Raw genomic sequence first — 21,349 nt, forward strand, 5'->3', positions numbered from 1 at the left:
GCAGAGCCGCAGAGCGACAGAGCCGCAGAGCGACAGAGCGGCAGAGCCACAGAGCGACAGGGCCACAGAGCCACAGAGCCACAGAACCACAGAGCGGCACAGCGACAGAGCGACAGAGCCACAGAGCCACAGAGCGACAGAGCCACAGGGCGACAGAGCAGCAGAGCCACAGAGCCGCAGAGCCACAGAGCGACAGAGCCACAGAGCGACAGAGCCACAGAGTGACAGAGCGACAGAGCGGCAGAGCCACAGAGCGGCAGAGCTACAGAGCGACAGAGCCACAGAGCGGCAGAGCCACAGAGCGACAGAGCCACAGAGCCACAGAGCCACAGAGCCGCAGGGCGACAGAGCGACAGAGCCACAGAGCGACAGGGCCACAGGGCGACAGAGCGACAGAGCCACAGAGCGGCAGAGCCACAGAGCCACAGAGCGACAGGCCTGATTAAATGTATAAATGTATGCATAAGCCCGGCGAGCGTGTGACATATAATCCAGCGCCCCATCTCCTCACCGCCATCAGTTAACCCAGCGCAAGTACACTTACGGTACGGAACAGCACGTCTCTAAAAGGTATTATAATGATGATAATACAATGTAGTTCATTCAGGTCCTGTCCCTGTTCCGTCTATAATTTCACTTTTTAAATGGTCCGAGTGAGACTTTTAAAAGACCAGAGGGAAGATGAGCTGAAAGGCATTTCTCAGATTTCTAACTAGCACAGACACACACGTACGTACACACACACACACACACACAGAGCCCTACGTCCAAACACGCCCCCTCCCCCCCAAGACAGAGTGCCCATCCGAGCCAAGAGCCTGAACTCAGTCTGCTCACACAGGGATTTCCCTGTTACCGCTACACAGTCAGTACCACGCACACAGGTGACAGTATCTGCCTGTGGAGAACGAAACTTGTGGGTTGCTATAGAGATTAAAAATAAACGGACTGAAAGATGACAATCCCCGCCCAGTTTGACAGCAAGCAAGGCCACCCCACAGCTTCACATCGGCCTGAATTCTTGGGAAGAAAAGGCGCTAGTGAAACCGAGCTCTTTTATAGGCCGCCTGCCGAACATGTGACCACACAGGCAGCGCTTTTATAGGCCGCCTGCCGAACATGTGACCGCACACGCACCGTTTTATAGGCCACCTCCCGCTGGGTGAAAACTTGAAATGCGCTTTAAAAAAAAAAAGTCCCCACAATGCAAGTGTGTAAAATACCAGCAGCTGCTCGGAGCAGAAGTGACACTCGATGACACTTTTCACTGACTGATTTTATTGAGCACTTAAACGACAAAGCAATCTGCAGACATTATAAAACAAGGCGGGGAGGATGATTTTATAATGTCTGCATTTTATAATGGTTTATCTTTTTTTTAAAAATGTATTGTAAAAATGCAAAAACCTAACCAGAAAGAACATTCCACATAACTTATATAATAACAAAATGCATCAATTTCTGTCAATTTAAAGCATGTATTTGGATGTATGCAATGTATTTCAGAAATACCGTAGCACTAAATACTGCCATTGTATAACAATGCCGGTATATATATACAGGCATTTCTGTACCAGATTGAGAGTAACATATTTGGTCACCGCTATTTTTAGCCATCACAGCATACTGCCTCACCCACCCACCGCCGTCAGTGTGTGTCTGGAGGGTTACCCATCTGACATATTAACCCCTCGGTGGTGCAATTTTGCCGTTACCCCTTCACTCAGACCAGTAAGACACCATAACTGCATCGTACTGGTATTAATCTTCAGTGCGAAAGAGGACGTGAGGGTTTGCAATAGCCAGAGGAGCACGTGACCCAAAGCAAGGACACTACGAGAGAAACCTGACCCAAAGCAAGGACACTACGAGAGAAACCTGACCCAGAGCAAGGGCACTACGAGAGAAACCTGACCCAAAGCAAGGACACTACAAGAGAAACCTGACCCAGAGCAAGGACACTACGAGAGAAACCTGACCCAAAGCAAGGACACTATGAGAGAAACCTGACCCAGAGCAAGGGCACTATGAGAGAAACCTGACCCAAAGCAAGGACACTACAAGAGAAACCTGACCCAAAGCAAAGACACTACAAATCTGGCTGTCAGAAAAAAAAAAGCCAGGCATTTTTCCAGAATTACAATTGGCTGTCAGAAGTGGTTCGCATGATTGGCTGTCCCATCCTGCTTTAATAGGATTCTATTTACAACAAAAAAAACACACCCAGGAAGATCAGGCTCCAGATTGGCTCAGATTGGCTCAGGCTCAGGAGTGAGCTAAGTCCTACAGCATTGACATTGCAGGTTCATTCCCCCGGTTCATGTCATTAGACAACAGAAAACAGGATCCCAGAGTGATGAGACACAGCTGGCCTCGTTTCTCCAGGTGCATGGGTTTCCAGTCAGCCAATTCCCCAGGTTACCAAAATCAAATCAGCTTCTCCAGCAGCCTGTCACCTGGCGCCAACTAGCCACGAGCTAAAGAGAGAGCGAAACGCCTATCCTCCAATCAACTCTTACTTTCCTGTGACACCATCAACTAGCAGAGAAATCAGCCACGGGCTAGCGGGGCAAACGCTACAGAGGAGGACTGCAGTGTGTTCCTTCCTCGAGCATCATGGGAAGAGATGTAACTGTCATTGGGGGGGGGGGGGGGGGGGGGGGGGGGGGGGAATGGATTCAGGGAAAGAAATGGCGGGGGAAAAAAAAACATGGCTGTGGCGAGAGGGCGACAGAGATGCAGCGGGAGGCGGGGTTAACCTTTGAACTTGTGGAAGACGGCCCACAGCTCGGCGATGTCGGTGGCGAAGGTGATGTCGGTGTCCAGCACGATGACGCGCTGCAGGTCCGGGGGGAGCGTCTTGGTCAGGACCAGCTTCATCAGCCCGTAGATCCCAGAGTAGTGCTTATTGGGAATCCACGACACCTCCGACTGCAATGGGGAAAATAAACATATCCAAAATCATACGTCGCTCACTGAGAAGCTTCTATAGCGGACCTGACTAGGGACAGTGGCCTTGCGATACCAGCAAGTTTGGAGTTCTCTTTTATTTTATTCAGAGAAAACCCAGGGGTTGTGGAAACTGTTGTAACTATTTAGATTAATCAATTACAAAATGGATTAGAATTCAGAATGAAAACAAGCATTTACACTGAAAACATTTCTAAATTCAGAGGATGTATTAAAAATTTAGAAAATCAAAACAGGCGATATATATTTACAGGACAAGCACAATACAGCAGACATCTTTTCATTTCACATGATTGGAATATGTCAAATCTGTCTTTTAAAAAATCAAGTCAGAATTGCCGGCCTTAGCCGAGCGTGGATATTGGAAGTGAAGATCGCCCAGCAGAACCGCTGCAGTTATCTGGTACAGCGATTTTACCGCCACAGAGTGACAGGCTAATAATCACAAGCCTCCGTCCGCCAGCTCCACTAAGGCCCGACACACACAGCTCTCAGAAATGATCGCGCCACTTTACTTAGACTGTAGCAGACAGAATGACTGGAGAAGCTAAGGAAAGATAAAAGCCTGCACTGACTGCCAATCACATCTAATATGTGATTACTGAGTCTAACATACAGTATGATAACAGGGCTCTGCTTATGTTTGTTACATTAAGAAAACAAATCACACAGAAAGGGTTCACTTGCAAGGAACACTGACCGTATGTCCATCCATCCATCCATTATCTATACCCGCTTATCCTGGGCAGGGTCCATCCATTATCTATACCCGCTTATCCTGGGCAGGGTCCATCCATTATCTATACCTGCTTATCCTGGGCAGGGCCCATCCATTATCTACACCCGCTTATCCTGGGCAGGGTCCATCCATTATCTAAACTTGCTTATCTTGGGCAGAGTCCATCCATTATCTACACCTGCTTATCCTGGGCAGGGTCTATCCATTGTCTATACCCGCTTATCCTGGGCAGGGTCCATCCATTATCTATACTCGCTTATCTTGGGCAGAGTCCATCCATTATCTATACCCGCTTATCCTGGGCAGGGCCAATCCATTATCTACACCTGCTTATCCTGGGCAGGGTCTATCCATTATCTATACCCGCTTATCCTGGGCAGAGTCCATCCATTATCTACACCTGCTTATCCTGGGCAGAGTCCATCCATTATCTATACCCGCTTATCCTGGGCAGAGTCCATCCATTAGCTCTACCCGCTTATCCTGGGCAGGGCTGCAGAGCCTATATTGACCTTATGTGCTCACACTAAACCTTTTCTTACCTTTTACTGCATTCATGTTCAAAGTTTAATCTGAAGCTTTGCAAAAAAAAAAATCCTCAAACAATTTTTTGTTTTAGCAACAGTTAGAAAAACGTTTTAATGAAAACGAACTTCAACAGAAAATAATTTAGTTTTCCTCAGAGAGGACCCGGAGCGAACGGCCGGGGGTGACCTTGAGCTCGTCGGCGTCGTAGAAGTCCACGCGCACAGCCGGGACCATCCAGGTGTGGAAGAGCGAGGCCAGGATCTGCCGGGCGATGGAGTCTGTGATGAAGTGGAAGTGGAGGGGGTTCCGTCTGAAAGAGGAAGACCAAGTCAAGACCCCCTCTCTGACTGGTAACTTTCCAACTCAAAGACAAGCATGGTCTCTTCATGGCTAACACCTGCAGACGGCCGTGCATAACTGTGTGTGATTGTAGCACCTAAATCTGAGTGAGCGGGCGAACACGGAGGTCTTCTGAGGAGGTTAATGGCTTACTTTACAGATATTACAGGGAAAAAAGCCCACTGTACTCTAGGCCAACAGCGGCACTGCTTGCTGCAAAACCTATGGGTGGAGACACTGTGAAGGCGGGGAGGGACAGGAATGCGTGGCCTCATTCCAACCACACTCCATTCCAAAAAGATAAAAATGACATCACGGGAAACAACCAGTCCTGAGCACGTGTGGACCAAGGCCCTCCGCGAATCATCTGCAGCCAATGTCATGTGACATCGTAACGTCAACTTCACATCCAGAGAGCAACTCGGCTAACCCTTCGAAGAGTAGGGTTTTGGAATTCTAAGTCAGTGTTCTAGAACTCCATCGCTTTCCCAGTAGCAATTGTGACATCAGCATTAGAATGTTCCATTAAGAACCATCTAATCACAGATTTGTGAGACCTCACTCAACCTTAAAGGGTTAAAACTCAGTGGAAGCACACAGAAAGTTCCCCTGGCTGTGCTCAGGAAAATAAAGGCACTTTAGGAGCGGGGTGGTTTTCTTTTCTCTGCGCCGATGATCGAACCCAGTCCACTCTGCGCCAGCAATCTCCCAGCCTCTTATTTCCTCTTTAAGACCCCCCCCCCCCATCCCCCCATCCCAATCCCTCAGCTGGCACCCCCTGCGAATTCAACCTTACCGGCTCGCCCCGTCTTTCACACTGCCCACCCAATTAATTAGGCCCGCTGGAAACCCCCCGGCCGCAAAAAAATTGCCACAGCGTTCGCATTTCAGCGCGCGTCCGCTGGCGCGCGCGTGTAAAACCGCGTGTAAAACCGCTAATCCAGCAGAGCGCCGGACGCGCTGGAGCGCCCCGGCGCGGCCGACGCGTAATTACATTTCAGACGCGGTTTCCGCTCCAGTGCGCATCGCCAGGCCTGCGTGTGAAACGCTGTTTCTCTCCATCGCCAGGCCTGCGTGTGAAACGCTGTTTCTCTCCATCGCCAGGCCTGCGTGTGAAACGCTGTTTCTCTCCATCGCCAGCACAGCTGACACGCACAGCGCCAGAGCAGCCCTGCGCTGCGTTAAATCACAGAGCAAAAACGCGGCGGCCTCTCGCCATTGGACGCCTTCTCTTTACCGTTCGCCACGGCGCCCGGCTCTGTCAGAGGATTCCAGGAACCTCGCGCACACTGACTCATCACACAACAAGCTTGTGCCCACACGCCCACCCCCTTTCCCCCCCCTTTTACCTGGTAGGAATGATATGTTGTCTGTAATTGAATTCTGTGAATTCGAATTATAATGCACCCGAGTAGTGTGTGTTTTTTTTTTTTTTTGCAACTCTGAAGCGAAATGTCTGTATAACTCAATAAGGTCACAGTGTTTAGTTTCTCTCTCTAAGTGCTTCCCATCCAGCCTTTTTAAAGCAGTGTTTTTGGTCCTGGTCCTAAAGTAGCACTTCATGTCTAAAATGTAGTTCAGAACAGCGCATAAACAGCACAAGTGGGTCTTCTCAGAATAATGAGGACACGTACCCTAAAACTTTACAACAATACTCTCCACAACAGAACATATTTGTTCTACTGAATATGTATTTTTCATGAGTCAAATTTGGCTTTACTGGCTCTAAACCGGTAAACAAATACAACTCTTGAAGGTCTCAACAGTTCACAAAATCATTATTCAGTAGGCAAGTGTGCTTTTGATCCAATACTGAAATCCACAACTTGACTAACTGTGAAATGGCTGCAATGTTAAAAGCACCAAAAGTGGTTCTGTGAGCAAATAAAAACTCAAGGAAAGTATTTTAACAGACACACATTTGTAGATAATTCGGAAAGGCTGCTGACTAGCCATTCGGTTGCAATGTTTGATAATCATTCCCGAAAAATTCTGAAATGCATGTCGACATTCTTCAGAAAAAAAAATCAAGTTTAACTTCAACTGCCTGAGCTCATTCATCACTCTAGTGAGCAACAATAACTACAGCTGAGGTATGCCAAAATACCCACTCCCAAATCGTGGCCTTTTTAAATTTCCTTTTTGTATTCCTTTGCCCAGTCACCTGTGAAAACCCTACTGTTTCCATGCTCATTGCAAGCTGACTATGTTTATGGTATGTGTTTGACTGCTGCTACGTGAAAAGGAGGAAGTCCCTCTTTTCTTCCCCAGTCTGGGCTAACTGTGATAGCCTCAGCATACCATGGTGACTGGGCTAACTGTGATAGCCTCAGCTTACCATGGTGACTGGGCTAACTGTGATAGCCTCAGCTTACCATGGTGACTGGGCTAACTGTGATAGCCTCAGCTTACCATGGTGACTGGGCTAACTGTGATAGCCTCAGCTTACCATGGTGACTGGGCTAACTGTGATAGCCTCAGCTTACCATGGTGACTGGGCTAACTGTGATAGCCTCCGCTAACCTTGGTGACTGGGCTAACTGTGATAGCCTCAGCTCCCCACCCCCCATCCCCCCCCCCCACCCCCCGAAGGCGCATGATGAGCTCTCCCTCGCCATGGCGATGCTGGGATGCGATCAGCATTCTTCAGCCCTGTGGGGAATGCTTACTGACCTGAGGCCTGCCTGAGCATTAGCTCCTCCCCTTCAGCCCGCATTCTAAACCCCGCCCCCCCTACATGCACACACACACACACACACACAAACACAAACACACACACACACACACACACGCACACACACACACACACACACACACTGGCAATACTGTTTGCACCCTTGGGTCAGGCTGTACAGTCCTTTATGCAAACAGTGACTGTCTCTTTAAGAACATGGACATGCATGTGATGATGTCATCTGTGTGCACTGCATTTAAAATCCTTGTCACGCAATGAACAGGTGCAAAGGTTCCCCCCCTCCAAGTTAATAAAAGTGAGCGATGACCATCGCTTGTCCTTTTTTGTTTTCCTGTCATAGCTGGTGATCCCTCGACTCCGTGGAGTGTCCACATCTCCAGACAGAAGAAGAAACTATTCTGCTTATTTTTATTATTAATATTTTTTCTTTTTTTATGGCTGCCCATAAGAAGAAGAAAAATGAAAAGAAAGAACATTGAATAATCAAAGGGCCTCAGATCATAAAAGATGTATAAAATTGACAGAGCTGAGACAGAGCTGAGGAGTCATTAAATGGTGCATTGTGGGAGAAGTTCTCAGAGGCCCTCCGTCACTGACTTGGCGTATGAATCAAACGCCCTTCCGCACTGCCTGGCAGAATGATTGGATCTGGGAGTTGCTGACGACAAATTATTGACCTATTTTGTCGGGCGCTTATGTTGCCTTATTTCGAGACAAAAGTGCATTTTGCGTAGTGCTTACCCTCACTGCGGGGGGGGGGGGGGGGGGGAGATACGCCACTTTGAACTGCAGCAGAGGGGACAATAAAATCTCAGAGACGACACTAAATTGCACGGCTGCGCTTTTCTCCACCGAATCAGGAAAAATGATGAAAATGCATCGATCTGCCGGATCAGTTCATCTACGCTCACCCGGGCGTCCGTGCTTCCCATTCCACGCCAGCTCCTGATCATCTCAAAAAAAGTCTACATCCTGAGGGACACTTGCAGAAGCACCGTCTTTTGCAGTCGTTCTGTACCAGAGCTGTCTGTGGCTGGGGGCCAAGCAGGATGGCGCATAACTGGACGTAGCAATGCCCAAGGAGGGGGAGGGTCTGCAGGATATTCCTCACCTCGTCGTCAAACACTCTGGTCAGGAACAACCCGTCATTCCGAGCTCTACCAGACTGGAAGCCCTCAGCCATGGACCAGCGCTTCCCAATCCCACCGTTCTCCCACTCATACTTTCAATTCTGCAACTCTCGCAACTTCCCCAACACTTTCCCTTTTTTTTTTTTTTTTTTTTGGAGGCTGTGTTGCCTGGCAACTGGGTCCAAGCAGCACACTGAGATCAGCGAGCTGAGACTCTGGAGTGTGCACTGGGAGACCTAATTAACTCTGTGTAACTAAAAACGCTGCGCAAACGAGCTCTCAGAGCAGCTGCACCGCACGTATGTTCTTGCAAACGGAAATCTTGGAAACGGGCGAGACCAGCCAGCAGCGTAATCCTGCCTGATGTGCTGAAGCCGAAAGGGGGGGGGGGGGGGGGGGGGGCTTGGCTTGGATTTGGATGGAAGATCTGCTGGAAAAAGGGTTTTCCTGCTAGAAGTGTGTATTAATGGGCCAACAGGGGACGGACTTCCCTCTGGACCCTGCGGTGTGCTGTCGGGGGCCCCGTCTGTCTGTTGGGTGAGATCCAGCAGAAGACTCTGGAAAGATCTCTTGGCATGGCCCGCAAGTATACTGTTCCCCCAGCTCATTCCTCGACTCCAGTAACATGATGCCCAATCAGTGCAGCTCAATTAAGAGCTTACAGTATTGGCTCATTCGCTTATTCCTCACTCTCTGCATCAGCTGATACTTGGGGGGATCAGCTTAGGTGGAAAATATAAGGCTTAGCTCGCCAGCCAGACCCGCACTTTGTCAGACGGCATTCTATGGCAGTTGTCTAGTATACAAAACAAAACAAAGGAGGGCAAGTAACATCATAGCTAACTTAGCGAAAGTATTACCTCAGCAGGGCGGGTAATTCTTTACACAGGATTACTGGCGTTAGCTGGATAGCTGCAGAACAGCACTTTTTACTTCAGTCCATGTGAAAGATTTGGGGAGGTTCCGGGTTTTTATCCAGCTAACTCAGTAATCCTGCTTTGTGAAACAGGGCCCAGGTTAGCTCCAGACAGCTCAAGGACGAACAGATGGTTGGCGGGATTGCGATTGTGGAAGCAAACCGATTAGAAAGCACCTCTTGCCACTTGCCACCTCTTTTAATGTAAACAGGTGCCATTTGGTGAAGCCAGCAAGTCTCACACAAGTGTCACACATACACATACACACACATTATATACAGTGCAGTCTGTAAGTAAAAGTAATTTTAGGGGACCGTAATCACTTATTGTAGTGAAAGACAAGTATTGATCGAACCCAGGGCCACTTTTCCTTGAGAGTCCAAATTACATTACATTACAGCCATTTAGCAGAACGTCTAATCCAGAGCGATTTACACAATTTTCACACTGAAATTACATGAGAGTTCCCCTGAACACACAGCATACTGAAAACGATACAGTTCAATTATAAATGATTCCTGTAAGTGACACTATGTGCTGGATTATGAGAGAGCCTCCTCAGGTGAGCTTAAATAAGACGGCTGGGGGACCGGAGACGGAGGAGGACGGAGGTGATTTACCGGTGAAAGAGGACGGATTTCACCAGCGTCACCACATCCCTGCTGGCGTTGTACCCGGCACACACAATGGCCACGTGAATCGTCTGGGGGAGAGCAGACAGAAAGGAGAAAAGAGAGAGAGAGAGAGAGAACTTTTCAATCTGGTGCATCCTGTCAGAATTTACCATGTCTGTCATTTTTACCTGGCTGCAAAGTAAATTTTTCAATTCAATTCAATTCAATTTGTATAGCACTTTCTACAGAGAACTGTCACAAAGACACCTTACAGAGCAGCAAGACAAAAAGCATAGCAAATAGAGAAAACAGAGCAAATACCAGGCCTGAACCCACAAATATATCATTTTCCTGGACTGAATTACCTACTGCTTTTTTTTGGGGGGGGGGGGGGTTGGTAACCAAGGTCCTCTGGTAATACTAGTCCTGTGTGAATAAACATCTCAGTAATTTGCAGCGAAATGTGCCGCTTATTTTTAGCTACCGGAAGTTTCCATATCTAACATCTGGGACACGGTCAGTAATTGGAGTGGGATTCTTCAGTGGGAATTACTGTGGATTTTTTTTTATCCAATCAGAATCCTCCATTGGAATTACCCACATAAGTAAAAAAGACATTACAGGACCTCCACGGGTAAAACTTGTTAGATCCTGTTTGAATAGGGCTTATGATCACTATTTTCGGGTGTGTAAACAAGGCACTCTGTTGTAGAAATTCACCCAATGTGTTTAATGGATAGTAGGGAATTGCACTGTCTCTGATTAATTTCCATTTATGTCTAAAAAACATACACAAGGTGAGCTTATGCAAAGTACTAATCAGCAGTGACTTCCGGCATCTAGAGTTAGTGCCACGTGCAAAACTCTCATCCCACATGAGGCACATACGTACAGCTGTTCTCCTTCTCCATATATTTACTTCACTTGCATTTTTCCCCCCACAATTTGCCCATTCCCTGTTTTCCTGTAAAGCGTTTCTTTGGCAGTGGCCTTGGTTCAATCAAACGTTTTCTGCAATTCTGACTTACAAATCTGTCTTTTGTTCTCCACAAACAGTCTGGCTGGTTCAGCTAAAAATAAAAATAACTTTCCAAACTGAGTTTGCAAAGAAAAAAGTGCAATGCTTGCATTTGCTCATAAAAATAAAAAAGTTACAGACAAGTGTTGTCTGAACACCAGCCGCTGTCTCTGTAAGAGGTGCAATACGAATAAAACAGAATGACACTAAACCCCTTCAGGACTGCTGAATGCACAGGGACTACAGATTTCAGCGTTATTTATTGCATTGCACCCACGTCACTGTTAGAAAGAACAGGGTAAAAAAAAAAAGAGAAATATGGTTCGGTACGAAAGCTCACTTCTGACAAGCAGCAGCAGCACTGGGGTGGGCAGTGCTGCTGCAGCTGGGCCAAAACGAGCGGACCCAAAGACAGAGACTAAAAGTTCATTTTCGCTTCACATCAGAGTAAATTATCATTATTTTTTTAAATATCAATATTAGACTCACAGCCGTGGCATCAGCATGAATTGTTGATGTTTCCAGAGAGCCGTGCCAGTATCCGATGTGACGGATCCGACTCCAGTGCTCGCTGACCTCAACTGATCAACTTTGACACGGCAAACCGCTCACAGCCATCCAGCCTCATTCCAGGCCAGCTCACCCGCCGCATAAGGGTGACTCAGTTAATTATTTACTGGGCTGATTCAGAGGCTGGGGTGGGGTTGATAGGGATGGGGGGGGGGGGGGGGTTGATGGGGGCAGGGGAGGGGGTATTGATAGGCGTGAGGGAGGGGGGTGGTAGTGGAGGGCAGGGGGGTTAATAGGGGTGGGGGGATAATAGGGGTGGGGGGGGGTGTTGATAGGCGTGAGGGAGGGGGGTGGTAGTGAAGGGCAGGGGGGTTAATACGGGTGGGGAGGGGGTGTTGATGGGGGGGGGGGGGCGGTTGTCGCCATCGAGGCGGGGCTCCGAAAGGCAGATCTGAACCCGCTACGCCCCCTCAGCACACCGCCCGGTTCTGTGGGGGTTATCCCAAACGCGCTACGCCCCCTCAGCACACCGCCCGGTTCTGTGGGGGTTATCCCAAACCCGCTACGCCCCCCCAGCACCCCGCCCCGCTACGCCCCCTCAGCACCCCGCCCCGCTCGGTGGAGAGGACTCAGTACAGGCTGATGGCAGGGGCCAGGCTGGAAGATGACACTTATAGCTTGGCTAATATCACGAGGCGGAGGTGCTTTTAAAAGCCCCCCAGGGTTTCATTTAGGAGAAAACGGGGGCCAAGCAAATATTATTGTTGAAAACAAGCCATTAAAAAAGATTTCAATAGACATTTAAATTTATCATTAAGCAATGAAGTGTTTTTTTTTTTTTTTCTCCTGTGATGTCTCTTTAAAGAGAGTTCCAGAGACATGCTGCAGAACTGGAGAAAACCCTGTCAGCAATTCCAACTCCCAGGATGCAATGAGGTCAGAATTGACTGACACGCATTAAACAAGTTGGGAAAGTACATTTTTGAAACCCATCTATCGTATACTGAGGGATCTGTCCATTTAAAGCTTTATAAAAAAACAAGGGCAATGGGGGGTTCCTATATTTGGTATTTGTGAGAATCTTGGTAGTGTCAAACACACTTAAATCTAAGAGGATGCTACCGCTCTTGAGCGTAAACACCTGAGGTCACCTGTGACTTTAATGAGCCCATTGCAGTGCTGTACAGGGGCCTGTAACCAGGATCAAACAGCTCAGACTGTCATGTTTCTGGCTGATACCACCATTTATTTTCCTTCCTGCGCCTTTTCTTCAGTTATTACGGTCATTGGTTTTTTACTGCACCTTTTCTTCAGTTATTACGGCCATTAAGTTTTCCTTGATTGAATTATACGTGTGCAAATCCCCTTTAACGATTTGCACCTGTTGGCTCTCTATTTAAACCCTTAGCAAGCTGATAAGCTTTGCTTCAGTGTCACTTGCGTTACACGAAAGCCGGTAACTTTGGTCTGTTTGGTAAGAGGTTTAGTGTTTGTTCAGTACTAGATCAGTTCCTCTTCTGCGTCCTTTGTCTTACGCGAAGAGTTACTGCGGAACTGAACTTAGAGGTTACTGGATTGTGGGCTACAAAGTTAGCACTACTGTCCTTGCTCATTTCTACTACTCTCTCTAGTGATTCTTTTGACAGTCCTCTGTGCGAGGGCTTCTTAAAGTTCTCACGTTCTCCAATTTTTTCAGACCGTTTTTGTTATACTCATACTCCTTAAGCTTTTGTTTGGTACCCATTATGTGGGTTGTTTAGAGCTTTTCTTTGGGATACTCTACCTTAGGAGTATTGTTTTTCTTTTTGTTCTTTTTCCCTGTTCTTTTGTCTCTTTTGAGACTTAGTGGTTATTCTACCTCTGGTGAATAGCTTAAAGAACCCCTGTTCGGTCGCGGTTGGTCTCCCAAAACCCCTACTCCCTCACACAGACAGGCTGCGGGAAGACCTATCCTTACCTGTACTCCTTCACTGGGACTGGCCTGAAATAAGGAGAGGTACAGCACTCAAAGCTCAGAAGCGCAGACTCTTTAATAAAGAAGAGTGACTGATGTTTTGATGTCTGAGACATCCTCCTCAGTGTCAACAGAAGAGCTAAAGTCTTCATTCTTTTCTTTCCTTTCTATTGCCTCCCTGACACAAATCCCAGATGTCAAGATGTCACCCTTTATTTATTTATTTTTATTTTTTTTATTAAAAATAATGTTTTGGAGCTTTTGAGTGCTACACTTCTCCTGATTTCTGGTTTGTCCCCATGAAGTGATTCAGGCAGGGGTGTCCTTTAAGCGTCTGGAGCGACCCTGGATGTGAAGCTGCCATTTTGTCCTCTTATCTGCTGGGCTGAAGTGTGTTTGACAAAGCTCGGCGAAGCGTGAAAACGTTAGCCGCTAGCCCGTTAGCCCGTTAGCCTGCTAACCTCGCACTTGTCCACCGGGGGCTGCTGCGCACAGTCGGAGCCGTTGCCGGGGGCTCCCGCTCGCTGGCCCTCGTTGTCGCCGGTCCCCTCCTCCGTGGAGTAGGTGCGGGACTGGTTGCCGTGGCGAGGGCGGGGGCGGAGGCGGGCGGCGGCCCTGGGCGGCTGGCTCAGCTCCCAGCGGAGGGCCTGGTTCTCCTCCTCCACCTCTCGAACCCGCACCTCCAGCGCCAGCCGGTCCCGGACCCCCGCCGACGACGCCGTGGCCGACTGGGGCTCCAGGGGGGACAGCGGGATGGACCTCACTGCTGGGGGGAGGGGGGGTTTGGGTTAGAAGAAAATGACACTTGTCATACATGGATGAGATCTGGACATTGGGTCCTATGGGCATTTCACACATTAATTAACCTTTATCTGCACAGGGTAGGTTGACTGAGCACACATGCTACTTTAGAGCAAAGGCCTGTTAATGCCTCCCCCCCAAACAGAAATGCTTCACATAAATTGTTGATGCTGATAAGCCAATATAAGCATGGCCCCATAGAGCTCCTGAAAGCCACATGCATCCCTATCGCTGGCGTAAAGTCACCTCACGGGTAAAAGTGCACCTTCATTCTTTAAACCATTACGCAGCAGAAACTGAGATCCAACTAAATCCAAAATGTAAATACACTTTCCCCAGATAAAGAACAACAAATAAGATTACCTGGTTCAACAAAAGCTCTTAATGACTGAACTGAACTGAACCTGACTGCATCTGCAGTGGGGAAGACGCTCCAGAGTTTCAACGCCGCAAGGGCTGAGAGTAACAGCACGGCGAACATCAGAAAACTGACAGGTAATACATTAGCAAATGGCAGGCATGTAGATTTCAATTAGGACTTAAGGGGACTGCTGTTAACACAACCTCGGCCTCTGAGTGTAAAGTTGTAGATTCAATATCCTCACGCTTTGAAAACAAACAGTTGCTCCTGATTTAAGCAGAGGGGAATTCCCCCTGCTGCTCAGAGCCAATTCGGCAGTCTGACGGCATTAAAAAAAAAAAAAAAAAAAAAAAAAAACACGGTCCGGACATCAAAGCAACAGCACCTGGGCGAACTCCGTCAGAACTCGGCAGCTGATAAAAATACAATTCCCAGGATGCCGAGCGTATGCGCATCGCCCCGGAGCAGATAACTGAAGGCATTCGTATTCTTACTGCGTGCAGACCGAGCACACGCAGATCAATGCTGTGTTACAGGGCCTTCAAAATCCTCCAAATCCAGCCCTGGATTTCTCTCCCACCAGGTAAATAACTGAAAAAATTGGCGCTGCTGATTGGCCACACAGTCTTCACACCTGACTCCCAGGTGTGCAGGGAGGGTGGAAAACCAGCCGTTCTCTGTGATTTGACGATTCCCGAGTCTATGACCCATCCACTCACTGCACCCGAAGGTCATTATGGAGATTCCCCGTCCACTAAAGGACTTCGGCTCCTTAGGCCTGATATCTGACAGGAGAAGGGTTTCAGCCTGAAGAGCTCATTCCTGCCCTGTGGCGTAAAGGCAAAACCCGGCCCTCCCAGGGTTTTCACTTTCCCAAACACTTCTGCCCTCCCAGGGTTTTCATTTTCCCAAACACTCCTGCCCTCCCAGGGTTTTCATTTTCCCAAACACTCCTGCCCTCCCAGGGTTTTCACTTTCCCAAACACTTCTGCCCTCCCAGGGTTTTCATTTTCCCAAACACTCCTGCCCTCCCAGGGTTTTCATTTTCCCAAACACTCCTGCCCTCCCAGGGTTTTCATTTTCCCAAACACTCCTGCCCTCCCAGGGTTTTCATTTTCCCAAACACTCCTGCCCTCCCAGGGTTTTCATTTTCCCAAACACTCCTGCCCTCCCAGGGTTTTCATTTTCCCAAACACTCCTGCCCTCCCAGGGTTTTCATTTTCCCAAACACTCCTGCCCTCCCAGGGTTTTCATTTTCCCAAACACTCCTGCCCTCCCAGGGTTTTCATTTTCCCAAACACTCCTGCCCTCCCAGGGTTTTCATTTTCCCAAACACTCCTGCCCTCCCAGGGTTTTCATTTTCCCAAACACTCCTGCCCTCCCAGGGTTTTCATTTTCCCAAAAACTCCTGCCCTCCCAGGGTTTTCATTTTCCCAAACACTCCTGCCCTCCCAGGGTTTTCATTTTCCCAAACACTCCTGCCCTCCCAGGGTTTTCATTTTCCCAAACACTCGTTCAGAAATCAGCTGAATATAAAGTGGTATAGAAATGAAACGCACGTTGTCATGTCATGCACAATATCGGCTCAGCTCAGGGGCTTTGTTAGGCACAATAAAACACGGGCTAGAGCTCCATACTGTTTTAATAAAATGGATCCATCCACATATATATTAGAGAAAGGTGCAATAATATTATAATGACGTATGAACATAATATTTAGCCATGCTATATCATGAATATTGGTACTGCTGGGAAGATATGTTGACCAATTAAGGCCTCCAGGACCAGAAACATTTATGTATCTATTTATGAATGGCCATTAAAATAATGGAGGTCCACAGCAAATAACCGCAGTGATAGAGACAAAAAGGAGAGTTGGCATAGACCGTTTGAAACCTGTACACTCTTTTCAAGGTACACAGAAATATTTGGGTTTATTTTTTGGGCTTGGCCTATTGAGGATGCACTTCTTGTGCGTCGCTTTGGATAAAAGCGTCTGCCACATAAATGTAATGTAACGTAACGAGGATGCAGCTGACAAATTGATCCGCATTTATGGACAGAAGTGTCAGCAGACATCAGCGTTCATGTTTAACTATGAATGATGGGAATTTGAGTTTAATAGATATCCCAGTGGAGGGCACACTAAGCTCCCACCACCTGCTGGAGACTCCAACTAAACTCCCCCACGCTGCCCCGAGGCAGACGGCTGGGCTAATTAGCCATGCTCTAACAGCGCAGAGTGGACGCAGGCCGCCGGGGGCCAATCAGACGCAGCCGTCTAAGGCCCTATCACAGGGCTGCTGGGCCCAGGTCTAGCTGTGAAGTTTTGGGTAAATACAGGCACCATAGAACAACACAGGGTGGCATTCGGTTCTCTGGAAAAGCGGATTGGTCTCGGCTGCACGGGCTGGTGGAGAGAGCACACGCACCTGGGCTGCGTTGGCTAATCAGCCCAGGTGCTTAAAGGTGTGCTGCTCTCCACAGCTCGGGGCCGAGACCGGGAGCTCACACCGAGAGCGAGTTTCTTTATTTAGTTTTTGTTTGCATGTTTCTCTGGGCACGACAAAACAAAAGTGAACCGCTGCTTGAAAAGCTATGAGTGGGGAACTGAACTGTTCTTTCTTTTGTCTTTTTGTTATTTTAGTTTGTTGTTTTAGTTCATTGTTTTTGCCCAGAACCCGTGAGGGGGAAGGGTGAAGGTGTCCATTTGATTTTGTGTTGGTGTGGGTGTGAGCTCTCTCTCTCCATGCGGAAACCAACAGTGTTCCCCGGCACTGCCGCATCTCCCTCCCAGGGATGTCACACTGGCGTGTGAAACACAACTTACAACTGAATTTTTATACTGAAATTCATATCTATTATTTAGCATAAGGGAGTCTGTGTGTATTTATACCTAAAATACATCTCTGGTAAGCAACACAGCGGATATCAGGAGATATCCAATCAGTATAATGGGTATGTGATGTGTTAGTGAGTGCATGCACTTGTGCACATATGTGCGTGCTCGTGCAAGCGTGTAAACTGTGCATTTCACTGTGTGTGCGTGTCCTTATGAACTTCTGTGAGAGTGTGCACATTGACCAGAGAGGTTAGCCCAAGCCGTCGCTGAAATATCAGTGCAGTGAGAGATTACATCACACACTTGAATCCTACGCTCCGCATTGACCCCAAGCCTTGATTACTGCCGAGCTCACGCTGAGTAAATCCATACACTTATCCAGCAGGTACTGCGCCCAGAGGCAACACCATTCAGCACAGCAGAATTACTCCCATTCAAATGCATATGCTGAGATCTTACGCCTTCCCTCATCAAAGGGTCTCAAAACACCGCTTATGCATTTCATTTCATCCCTCTTTTCATTTTTAAAAACTGTTATTTTTACATTTTACAAATGTGCACCACAGGATGGTTGCCTTTCTTCCCTGGAAGGCTGGTGACCTTTAAGCAAATAGCAAAAAAAATTGTACTGAAATGCATTTTTTTTTTTTTTTTTTTTTTTTTGCTATCCACTGAGTTCCACTATAACAGACCCTTTCTATTGCTAGGTTGCCTTTGATGTTTGTCATTGCATTCTGAAGCAGGCAAACAAGGCCTAACTGTTAAATCTTTTCTTTTTTTCTCCTTTCACATCCAATATGCAGTCCACAAACAATCCAGAATGTTTTGTTTTGTTTTGTGTTTCGAAGTGCATTTGCCTGCTTTATTGGATTCAAAACTTTTTTTAATAACAGACACTTCCTCCTCTGCGCCTGTTCCGAGTGTAACTCTTTCTGACGCGTGACACCGCAGGCGAGAGAAGAGAACACAGACGACTGTTTTTAGGCAGGGCGCGATAATATCAGGAGCTTATCAGCACTGGCCAGATGCTGAAATTACGGGCGATGTCACACACACTCACACACTCACACACACTCTCTCTCACACACACACACACACACACACTCTCACACACACACTCACACACACTCTCTCACTCACACTCTCACACTCTCACACACACTCTCACACACACTCACACACACACACACACTCTCACACACACACACTCACACTCTCACACCCTCACTCTCACACACACTCACACTCACACTCTCACACTCACACACTCACACTCTCACACACTCACACACACACACACACACTCACACACACCAGAGAGACGACGCATTTAATGCACCAGTGATGCTCTAAATGAGGAGGAACGTCAAGCTGAGAAAGCAGCCTAAGGATAGCCATTTGAACTTTTTTTTGTTTTGTTTTATTATTTATTTTCAATTTATTTATTTTCCTATTTATTAATACCAGCCAAACCCACAAAGCAAAGTCCTACAGAGACTCAGAAGCTCTCTGTTTAATAATAAAGTAAGCAATTTGAAACATTTTGTTATATAAAATAAAATTTTCATATGTTAGCATCATGCACTTTTTCACAGGTCAGTAGGTTCCAGGGAGAAGCCAAAGCTTGGCTGAGGCATAGCTCTGTGGGCTGTAGTGGCCTCTGAACACAAGAGCTGCAGGTTCAAATCCCGGATGGGAAAAGCAGCTTTTTATCTCAAGTGAGCTTATGCGTGGTTTGCGGAGGCCACCCGTACGGTTTATAAAAATAGTTCACAAGTGCCGTACAGATTATCATGAGCCAAGCTGCCAGGGTAGCGTCGCTCCCAAGATGAGGAAGACCGTGATGAAGGTCACGAGGGTCACTGAGCCACAACCCACGCTGACAGCTTCAGTGTCATCGGAGCCACAATCCTCTTTCCCCCGTTGCCAGTCATGTCGGAGCCAATTTACCACGCTGCGGTGCAGTCAGAGTTCACCCCGCTCGCCACCTCGCCAAATACTGCAGTAGCGCAGGCTGCGGGGGTGCGCTGAAACATCGAAGCCTCAGCACGTCGCGACGCAAACGTCACGACGCAAACGTCACGACACAAACGTCACGACACAACTGCATCGATGCGACACGCATGAATCGATCCGCATCACGACAAGTCGTAAACTCGCGTGGCAGACTATTATTTCAGGCAGACTGAGACACTGAAGGTAATGAACACACCTGTTAACTTTGAAAGTCATACTGCTTGGTATTTCAATGATCTCTTGAGTGTCAGTGGGGTGACGTGGAGGGAAACCTGTCAAATGTAATGGTCACATTTACATTTCAGCTAATCCTATCATGTCATGATTAATCGTTATTAATCAAATCGTACCATTATAAATGAAGAGAAATCGCATCGTATCGTTGTTCAGAGTAACACCAACACATCCCAGTTGGGAGGGCTCATTACATTACATTACATTACAGGCATTTAGCAGACGCTCTTATCCAGAGCGACTTACACAACTTTTACATAGCATTTTACATTGTATCCATTTATACAGCTGGATATATATTGAAGCAATTTCGGTTAAGTACCTTGCTCAAGGGTACAACGGCAGTGTCCTTACCCGGGAATCGAACCTGCGACCTTTCGGTTACAAGTCTAGTTCCCTACCCACTGTGCTACACTCCGTCCCTCGCAGGGTTGCAGTGAGCGCACTTCCCTTTGAGCTCGGAGCCAGCCGATACCCCTCTGAAGAGTTCGGCAAAGTTACCATTCACCCCCCGTCTAGGACAGAGGGGGGGAAAAACGCGTGAATCAGGCTAGCCGCTAAAACGCGCAGGAATGCTAAAGCTAAACCCCCGTCCCTTTGACATCACACCGCATAGTAACGTCCTGCTGTCCTGAACACAAACTCGTTACGCCAAGGTGCAATATTTTCTAAGAGACGATAAGGGTACAGACAATGGCTGCTAATAAACATGACATTCCATGATAGATACTGGCAAACTAAAGGTCCTTGAAGGAGGTCGAGACACTTTATAATGAAACTAAAATGGCAGCCCGCAGCCCTGCGGAAGACGGCTTTGTCGCTGCTGTAAGTGTGGGTGGTAGCGTGGCTCGATGCTCGTTTGACCTTTTTTTTTTTCTCTTTTGTGTGAGCCGCTGAATTCTGTATGGAACACTGCGTGACTACCGTTCTGCTCCGCTCTTTGATGTTCCTGCTCCCTAAGCGACTTAGTTGCCCATCTTTAGAGGGGGGGAAAAGGCCATTTAGGTCTTTATTCCGAAATCTCCACCTTGAGCTAGCCTTTGATGTTTTCCCTTGTAAAACCGTGAAAAGCACCTTGTTTTATTTTTTTTATTTTATTCTTTTTCCCCACTCGAGTTGGCCTTGGAAATAATATCTGCTCCTGTGATGTATTATATTATTGTGATATTGTGTTCCTCCACTGGTGACATCTCCAATTGTTGGGTAACAATAAATAAATATTGCTTTTACACCATTAAAAATAGGTCTTGACCTTCTCTCTCTTTCTGTAACTGACTACGCAAATCTTCAGGTACGACGTTACATACAGTAAGTAACAACAAATAAAATGTAAAGAGATTGACCATAAAACTGTGGCAAGCGACCTCCACATAATTAGCCCACATGACAGAATTTTATAAATACAATGCACAATGTTATTTATTTGCTTAAAAAAAGTTAACAGATTAATAACACATCACGGAAGTATGCAGAATTGTAATAAGTAACCCAGCTGCAATAAAGTGACAAAAAAAAAGAAGACACCGTTTTTCCTTTTTTCTACTTTTTTGGCTGTTTTCTAGCTAACATTTGCTGGTCATTAGCTGAAATGTTTTGGCAGTGTGCTGATTCCTCCCCTGGCTCCATACTGTGACTGCAGCTGTCCTGAGTTTCCTTCACTGTGGGGATAAAGACTGTCAAA

The 21,349-nt window shown here is 47.3% G+C and overlaps 1 protein-coding gene across 2 annotated transcripts in view; it reads right to left on the reverse strand.

Annotated features, from left to right (window-relative positions):
- LOC118232328 (LARGE xylosyl- and glucuronyltransferase 1-like) overlaps positions 1 to 21,349 on the reverse strand; it is an 80,899-nt gene that overhangs the window by 30,003 nt on the left and 29,547 nt on the right. Inside the window, exons 3-6 of one of the 2 annotated variants that reach the window (XM_035427235.1) lie at positions 13,876 to 14,177; positions 9,939 to 10,021; positions 4,424 to 4,547; positions 2,760 to 2,931 (exon numbers count right to left, since the gene is read on the reverse strand). In XM_035427235.1, the coding sequence (XP_035283126.1) occupies positions 2,760 to 2,931; positions 4,424 to 4,547; positions 9,939 to 10,021; positions 13,876 to 14,177 (681 nt within the window). Of the gene's footprint in view, positions 1 to 2,759; positions 2,932 to 4,423; positions 4,548 to 9,938; positions 10,022 to 13,875; positions 14,181 to 21,349 lie in introns of both variants that reach the window. The other variant, XM_035427234.1, reaches the window with a different exon arrangement.

Source organism: Anguilla anguilla, chromosome 7, assembly GCF_013347855.1.
Source record: "Anguilla anguilla isolate fAngAng1 chromosome 7, fAngAng1.pri, whole genome shotgun sequence".
NCBI classification, from domain to species: Eukaryota; Metazoa; Chordata; class Actinopteri; order Anguilliformes; family Anguillidae; genus Anguilla; species Anguilla anguilla.